Raw genomic sequence first — 8,121 nt, forward strand, 5'->3', positions numbered from 1 at the left:
ATGCCCCTCAAAACCATTTGACTAAGAACCCACTCTGGAAGATTCTTCAATTTGCACAAATCTAGAGAAGTGAAAGAATTGTTACTTGAGCTTATATACTAACAAGTGAGATTTCAAACAAAAGTAAATACCATTTTCTGTATGCATCAAGTGAGTAAGCCAAAGATCTATATTAGACAAAAATTGTAAATAATGAATATCATTTGAAAGATTTCTGCCAACTAGAGCATTATTGTAATGCTAGAGATTTCTGCTAGGTGGTCTTATTCCTTGGCAAATAAATCACTTGTTTGGTCTAATCAAGGAAAGACAAGTGACTATTGTATGGCAAACGAAGTACGTTTGGAGAGATGAGAACTCCATCACTGACGCATTAGCCACCCAGGCCTTGAAGATGAAATCCTTTTTTTATGTTTCATTGTGTTGTAAGGAAGCGTAACAAGAGAAAATAAATAAAGATTAAACAAAGACACAAAGAACATAGATTTAAGTGCTTTAGCAGATTGCCCACGTCCACGGAGGAGAGGTGTTGGTTTACGGCCCTAACTTGAGTTTTTTTGGGGCATCCTATAGGTGGAGGTTTGGGGGCCAACAAGTCCCCGAAGGGAATGAAGTTTGATAAGGTCCCATAAGTCTATTTTGGGACCGTAATTACACTAAGATTACCATCGTATAAGTGTTAGTTCATTTAAATATTAGTGAATTATATTAAAATTTTAAATTAATGTAAATTAATGAAAATTCCTTACTAATTGCAGGTGAAAAGGGCACATTCGAAAGCTATCAAAATATGTAACAACTTTTGTTACAACGTGCAAGCAAAAAGAAAGCAACCAACCAAAGTTGAACAGCAAAAGTCACTACGTCACCGCGCTGCGACATCACCCTAGTGCTTCGCGATAATCTCGAAGAATTATACCTCGAGATTCGATCTGCACATTCTAAAAACTTTGGCTGTTGTAACTGAAATGTCTTTTCGAAACGAATAAAACAGCAACCCGACCCAACAACCCGATTAAAAAGGCTATAAATTAAAGGGTTGTTTCAAAGGAAATGGCCCTTTTCTTAATCTCTTTTTCCTCTTGAAATTCTCAATATTTTTTTTGTTTTTGAGAGAACTCTTGATTGTAGTAAGAGCATCAAGAGGGATTTTGTCAATTTTCTTCTTCATATTTAATTGTAACTTTTTTGGGAGATCGTCAAAGAAAGATTGAAGTGCAACATAGTTTTAAATCCTCTTCTTTACCTTATGTCTTGTTTTATTTACTATTGCTGCAACTTAATCTTTGCGATGATCGGTTAGATCCTCCTTAGAAAGATCAAGGATGTCAGAGCAAGTTCATTTAATATTGTTATTTTAATTCTATCATTTATACTTTAAACTATAATATTGTAAAGCTTCTTATGATGAGATCATCCGATTTATGCATTTGATTCAAACTTTGATGATTATTATTTAGATAAGTTCAAGAATAGTCATGCTCTGTGATGAATTGAGGTATAAATCGGATAATCTTATCTAAGTTTGAGTTTTACATGAATATTCTTTGGTTATAATCTATTTCTAATCGATTTATCTTCTGACCCACGAACAATGACTTATTACGTGGATCGAATTAAAATTAGAATTATTCAGCATTATGGATGACTTGCAATGGTTGATTTGAACTCTCTAAACCTCTTTTACTTTGTTTTCAATCTCTAATTTCTTGCTTTAAATTCAATTTATAACTTAGCTACAATTTTACAAATCTATTTTTAAAGAATCTGTTTTCAAACTCTGTTTTGATTTTCAATTCGAATGAATATTTGAATCTTCATTATCCCTATGGAACGAATCCTACTTACCAAAGTTTTATTTTACTTCTTTGCAATTTATACAAAAGTCTTTTAACGATCAAAGTTCCCCTCCAATTCTGGGTTGAAGGCCTAGAATCTATTTTTTTTTAGCGTCCATACAATTTCTAAAGGCATTTTCGTAATTAAAAATGTGTGTTTTGCCCTAGGATGCCATATATATTCCAAGTTCAGAAACCCTAAAAGTTGTATTGTATTTTCACCGTTTTCATGAATAAAGTAATATCATCACCACCCATGGACGTAAGCAATTTTGCCGAACTACGTAAATCTCTCGCGGTCCTTGTTTTATCTTATTTTATCTTTGTAGTTTATGAATCTTGATCGGTCGAAGGGAGTTTTTACGCAATAAGAGGGAGAAAAATTCACTACCAATGATAAAGATTACATACTCTTTGTCCTCTACTAGTCTCCACTCGCAAGGAACCACACAGAGCTAAAAACACTACCCCGAAAAATACATATATATCCAAAAAGTTTTGCTTGGGGCATTGCCACCCCCACCACCACCCCCAACAGGCTGAGCCCACTCCGCTTAAAAAAAAAGGTCCCCTTTGTTTTGCCCTTAAATCCCAAGCCCGATAAGAATACTAAACATCTCACAACACATTCTATTAGAGAATGCTTTTGAGTTCGGAGTGCTGTATACATAAATATTCCCTGTTTATCTACATCTTGCTTGCCCATTGCACACACACCAAAACAAAGAACAAATGAAAATTTTAAATAAAAAAACATAAGTCCAAAGAAATATTAAAAAGTGAGAGAACTTTGAATTCCCATGAGATTTATGTTCAAGAGGGTGTTGTTGGATGATGAACAATCCAATTATATAGAATTCATGGTTAATAACAAGGCATGGGACTCAGTTCCTTTAACAAAAAGAAAAGATAAAATTGGGTGCAAATGAGTTCTAAAGAAATATAGATCATGTAGATGGAAATGTTAAAATTAAGATTGAAGGCTAAGTTTTTGGAAAAAGAATACATGAAAGAGAAACAAGGCATTGATTTTCAAGTGATCTAACATGATCGAAGAAATATGTGATCAGGATTCATTAGAAGATTACAGATTTTTACATCGGTTACTAATTTGACGCAACTCTCCTTCATCCAGGCCTGCAATTGCCATGATCATCGAGATTCATTTACATGGTGTTCTTGCCATAGAAGTACAAAATAACCTTAAAAGAGAGCAAGTAGATCAACTTTTCATCTCAAGCCCACATTCAACATGTGAGATCATTATTTTATTGTTGATTGAACACAGGAAAATGTTATTTAATTTCTAGTTACGACTATATATGCACTTATTTCAATCCTTTTCATATTAGATTTCAACGTCGTATAGTACGACGATGAAAGGAAGCTACAAATGCATCTATATAACTAAACAACATTTCTCGCCAACGAGAATTGAAGTAAAGAAGTGCAATATAGCAACACAACCCGATAATGTATGAGACTGCAAAACTTATATAAAAGCTAGTAAGATTGCTTATTCCCTCTTCTCCTACACTTGAAGGTCTTGGGATCAATGGAGACATTCCCATCATGGTGCAATTTTTCTGTAATGGAGGTCCACAAAGAAAGGAGTTGCCTTCGTAGCTGGTTTCTTCGAATGTCGCAAATTGATTCTTCATATCTGGTGTTCTACCAGATAAGTTGTTGTGAGCCACCGTGAAGATTGCCAAAAAAGTTAGACCTGTCAATTGTGGAGGGATTGTCCCTCTCAATCTGTTGTGAGAAAGATCTAAGCTCTCTATTTGCATTAGATTGGAAAATGTTTCTGGAATTGATCCTATTAAATAATTGTGGGACAAATTTAATGTGTGAATCACATTTAGGTCTCCGATTTCAGGTGGAATACGACCTGTTAGTGCATTACATGATAGGTCCAAGCCAGACATAAAGTAAAGAATTTTACCCTTGTAAGATTCAGACCTACTTTTCGTTATAAACACCACCTCTTCTTGTGCATTGTATGTCGTATATACAGAAGAGTATTGATAGTTGGAGATAAGAAGGATTCCATACATCCCCGATGTTATAGCACCAATAAGTTGATATCTTCCCGAAAAAAAAACATCATCTATAACCCCTAATCTACCAAGTGATATGTTATTTAAGCAAGAAGGTATGGATCCAGAAAGATTATTGTGAGAAAGATCCACAATGTTTAACTTGACTAGTTGACATAATTGAAACGGAATCGGACCTTGAAGATGATTTCCTTTCAAGAGAAGAACCCTCAAATTTGAAAGAGCATTGATCCATATCGGAACGTTGCCAGACAAATTGTTATCCCTCATATCTAATGTCACAAGGTAGGAACTTTGGGTTAAAGAACTTGGTATTGATCCAGCAAAAAAATTATTTTGCAAATGTATGAACTTCAGATATGTTAAATTAAGATAGTTTTGAGAAAGGTCGAGAAAGCGAAGGTCATAGAATTTGCAAAATGTGGTTGGTATAGGACCTTCAAAATAATTTCTTGACATCATGAGTGATTTCAAGTTCGAAAAGTTTCCAAACTGATCAGGAAGTTTACCAGAGAAATTATTTTTGGACAAGTCCAATGACAACAACCAGCTCACGTCTCCTAATTCACCTAGTGACAGAGGAATGCTACCTTGTAAAGAATTTCTGGACATGTTTAAGATTTGTAAATTTGGAAGGATTGCACCGATGTTTGAAGGAAGTTTTGAATAGAAGTGGTTCATGGAAATGTCGAACAAACGCATGTTAGGGTAGTTGGAATAGGATGGCAAACGAAGGGGACCTGTGAAGGAGTTATTCATGACATTGAAGAATGCTAATCTTGTATTATTGTCTAATATCCATGTTGGGAAATTTCCTTTCAAATTGTTATGGGATAAATCAACTTGTCTTAAGTCGTGTTGACTAGACAAAAAACTAGGAATACCACCACTTGGATTTCTCAAGTTACAATTTGATAAGATGAGAGATTTTAATTGAAATCTAGGAATCCAAGGTGGATGTTCAGTTTCTACCATAAGTTGATTATTTTGATTAATAAATTCAAAGACCTCAAGATTCGAGTTATTAGCAAATAAACTCAAATTTATTAAGCCCTCAAATAGATTATAAGAAAGAGAAAGGTATTCAAGAGATGTGAGGCCAAGAATTAGAGATGAAGGAATCTCCCCTTCAAATTGATTATGAGAGATATCGAGTAGACGAAGAGAAGACAAGTTGCCAAGACATGCTGGAAGCTTTCCATTGAGTCCATTGTCACTAAGATCTAACTCTTGAAGATTCTTCAATTCACATAAACCTGGAGAAAGGAAGGAAGAATGCGTTAGAAAGAACATAAACACACATGAAGATCATTGCTTCAACATGGATAACAAGACCCAATTGGGTGTGCATGATCATCTTCACCATCAATCAATGGAATATGCAAATAATAGGTCCTAGTCCTTGTGTCCTAGTGCTTTTTTTAGATAAGCTGTTGGGTTTAAAAAGGACCAACACCCCTTAAAACTGAAATTAATCAAATAACACTATACCTACTTCTTTAAAAGAGAAATGAAGTTGAAATTGGGTGAATTTACACCATTCGATTAGATCCATTTGTTGAATTCATCTTCTTTGCTCAATAATTTCAACCTTTGTAAATTAAGGTGTATTCCCCTTGTATGATCCTCTTTTCTTCTAATATACTTTGCTCACTTAGCAAAATAATAATAATAAATAAAAGAACTTCTCAAGTAAAGTTACTTATAAACATGTTTCAAAAACTTGTGGACCGATAAACAATTAATTGTTTTAAATAAATATTTTATTAATGATTGACCAATAGCTCGTACATGTTCCTTGTTAGGGAAGAATTACTTAATGACCCTGATGGAGGGTCTAATTAGCTCTTTCTTGTAACTTGATGGTCTAGTTACTAATTTTTCTTTCTTAATGCCCCTTCACCCCTTGCAGTCTTTGAGACCAACCTTTGATCCAATCATTGAGTTGATCTTTTATAGTCATCGAGATCTACCAGTTTAATTCGTTGATATCCACATTTGAAAATGAATCGTCAATCTTGATGATTTGAGTAAGAAAGATTTTACTATATATAGTTAACCTACCGTCCAAAAGTCGCGGTGCATTTAGAAAGAAGTCCCTATCACATGGTTTATTAAGCAATTTTTCCTTTATTTTATCATTTTTTTTACGCTATCCATACATTTGGCTACCTTAAATTCATCCTTTGTAATAAAATTGGGATCAATATTGAAAAACAGTAATCATATTAATTTATGATGCCTAGAAAACAAATCCCTAATTAATTTGTGTAACTTGATGCATAGATTTGAAAGACCATAACTACAGTAATTTAAACTATAAAGTGAGAACTTAGCCAAGATTCTTTTACCTTGGATCGAACCATTGAGTCCATTATTTCTCAAAGATAAGGCCTTGAGAGAAGTCAGAGTCCCAATAGATGGAGGAATTCTCCCAGTTAAACTATTATTTCCTATGTCCAACACCTCCAATTTTCTCAAAGAAGTTAACTCTACAAAAGGAAAGATAATATAAATAACTAAGAACTAAAACTCCAAACAAGTATGTTCTTTGAGAACAGAAGGAGTAAATTAAACATACCTTCAATTGGAATTGTTCCTTCTAGTAGATTATACGTAAGATACAGAGCCTTCAAAGATGAAAGTTGACCCAAAGATGTTATATTGGTGAACTTGTTGCTATACAGGTTCAGCCTTTGTAACTTGTTGAGTCTAGATAATTTATTGAAACCTGAGTACAAAATATGAGAGAGAGAGAGAGAGAGATAAGTACAAAATAAAATATTGAGAGATCAAAGAAAGTAGTTTGTGTATATGTTATATGAGAGAGAGAGAGAGAGAGAGAGAGAGAGAGATGAGTACAAACTAAAATATTGAGAGAGCAAAGAAAGTAGTTTGTGTATATGTTATATGAGAGAGAGAGATGTCAACCTTCATTGTGAACCCAACCAAGTAGATAATTGAAAGATAAGTCGAGGATCCTTAGTTCTTCAAAGGGAAGAAACAAGGAGGCATTCAGATGCCAATCTCTTAACTCATCTGGTAACTCAAAGTCTCTAGAATAATTAAAATAAAGTTTAATGACTCGTCTTGTGCTATTGTTGTTACAAACAATATTCTCCCACACACAACAATCACTCTCCTTTTTACTACCCCAAGAAGGAAGAGAAGACCCATTTGGGTGATGGAAGGCAGCTTTTAGATCTAATAGAGCAATCCTCTCTTGTTCTAAGCATCCCAAACATCCAAAACTCTGAAACTGAACCACTATATATGCTCTCTGAGTCCACAAACACAATAAGAGAGAAGGCCTAAAGTCCATGGTTAGTTGTGAAAATCTAACAAAAGCCGACTTCCCTTTTATAATGTCCTTGATTCTTGATTTTTTTATTCATATTAGTTGGAAGATATAACATTTTTGAAATATAAAATAACCATGCACTTGAGGATCATCCCCTCCGCATTTTGGTGAAATTTTGAGATAACCTGTTATATTTTCAAATTGATTATATACCCCTTGACCATGATCTTTTATGATAGACTAATAGAAAAAGACCAAAGAATCCTCACCTCCAATTTCATGGCAAAAACTATCATTTGCTCTCAAAACATCCAATTGTGTTTTTTTCTTCTTCAATCTTTAGGATAAAAACTTTGATTTACCTGACACCCTTATTTTTTTCACAAACAACTTAGTTTTTTTATATAAAAAAAAGTTGTGAGGTCAACAATAGTGAAGGAACCCTCTTTGGATTATGACACGTGGCTTCATCAACATGAGTCTTTCTGGTGTAACCTTAAGATTGGACCTCATATCATATACCATCATGTGAAAGTGGATAAGAACCATAGATGCTTTTTATGCTTTTTCACTCATATCTTGAGGAAAAGCATATATGGTTCCCATACACTTTCACACGGTGGTGTGCAATGTGAGGTCCAATCTTGCGGTCACTTCAGTATTTTTCTATCAATATTTTGGATCCTTCTTTGCAAACGCCACGTGTAATTCAAGGAAGAGGGTTCCTTCAAAATTTTGAAAAGATGTTCGCTTCAAAGTTTTTTCCTTCGTTGGAGCACCAACTATTTAATCTTAAATACAGCTGTGATGGGAAGTTTTCCTCCTCTTGGCCAAGGAGGGTACGTGTATGACAGATAGAGATGCCTTCTCAATCTAAACTTGGACTCTAAACCTTTATTATGTAATTAAAGTTGCCCTGGTG

At 34.2% G+C, this 8,121-nt stretch overlaps 1 protein-coding gene across 2 annotated transcripts; it reads right to left on the reverse strand.

Moving 5' to 3' along the window:
- Positions 1 to 2,885: 2,885 nt before the first annotated feature.
- On the reverse strand, positions 2,886 to 7,279 carry LOC147392609 (cuscuta receptor 1-like). Of its 2 annotated transcripts, XM_086457119.1 has the most exons (4): positions 6,830 to 7,278; positions 6,480 to 6,629; positions 6,250 to 6,390; positions 2,886 to 5,154 (listed from the first exon to the last, which is right to left on the reverse strand). In XM_086457119.1, exons 1-4 carry the CDS (start codon positions 7,218 to 7,220, stop codon positions 3,194 to 3,196), a joined length of 2,643 nt encoding a protein of 880 aa, XP_086313245.1. In that variant the 5' UTR covers positions 7,221 to 7,278; the 3' UTR covers positions 2,886 to 3,193. The 2 variants fall into 2 exon arrangements, with proteins under 2 accessions (XP_086313245.1, XP_086313246.1); XM_086457120.1 differs by lacking the exon at positions 6,250 to 6,390 and having other exon boundaries at positions 6,830 to 7,279.
- Positions 7,280 to 8,121: the final 842 nt, after the last annotated feature.

Source organism: Akebia trifoliata, chromosome 10 (assembly GCF_017979445.1).
Source record: "Akebia trifoliata isolate Shusen 1 chromosome 10, ASM1797944v1, whole genome shotgun sequence".
Taxonomy (NCBI): domain Eukaryota; kingdom Viridiplantae; phylum Streptophyta; class Magnoliopsida; order Ranunculales; family Lardizabalaceae; genus Akebia; species Akebia trifoliata.

Coding starts and splice junctions, on each gene's coding strand:
- LOC147392609 (XM_086457119.1), bottom strand. CDS start 7,220: ATGGACTTTAGGCCTTCTCTCTTATTGTGTTTGTGGACTCAGAGAGCA. Junction 6,391..6,479: donor AGGAACAATTCCAATTGAAG/GTATGTTTAATT, acceptor TTCCTTTTGTAG/AGTTAACTTCTTTGAGAAAA. Junction 5,155..6,249: donor ACTCAATGGTTCGATCCAAG/GTAAAAGAATCT, acceptor TCCTTTCTCCAG/GTTTATGTGAATTGAAGAAT.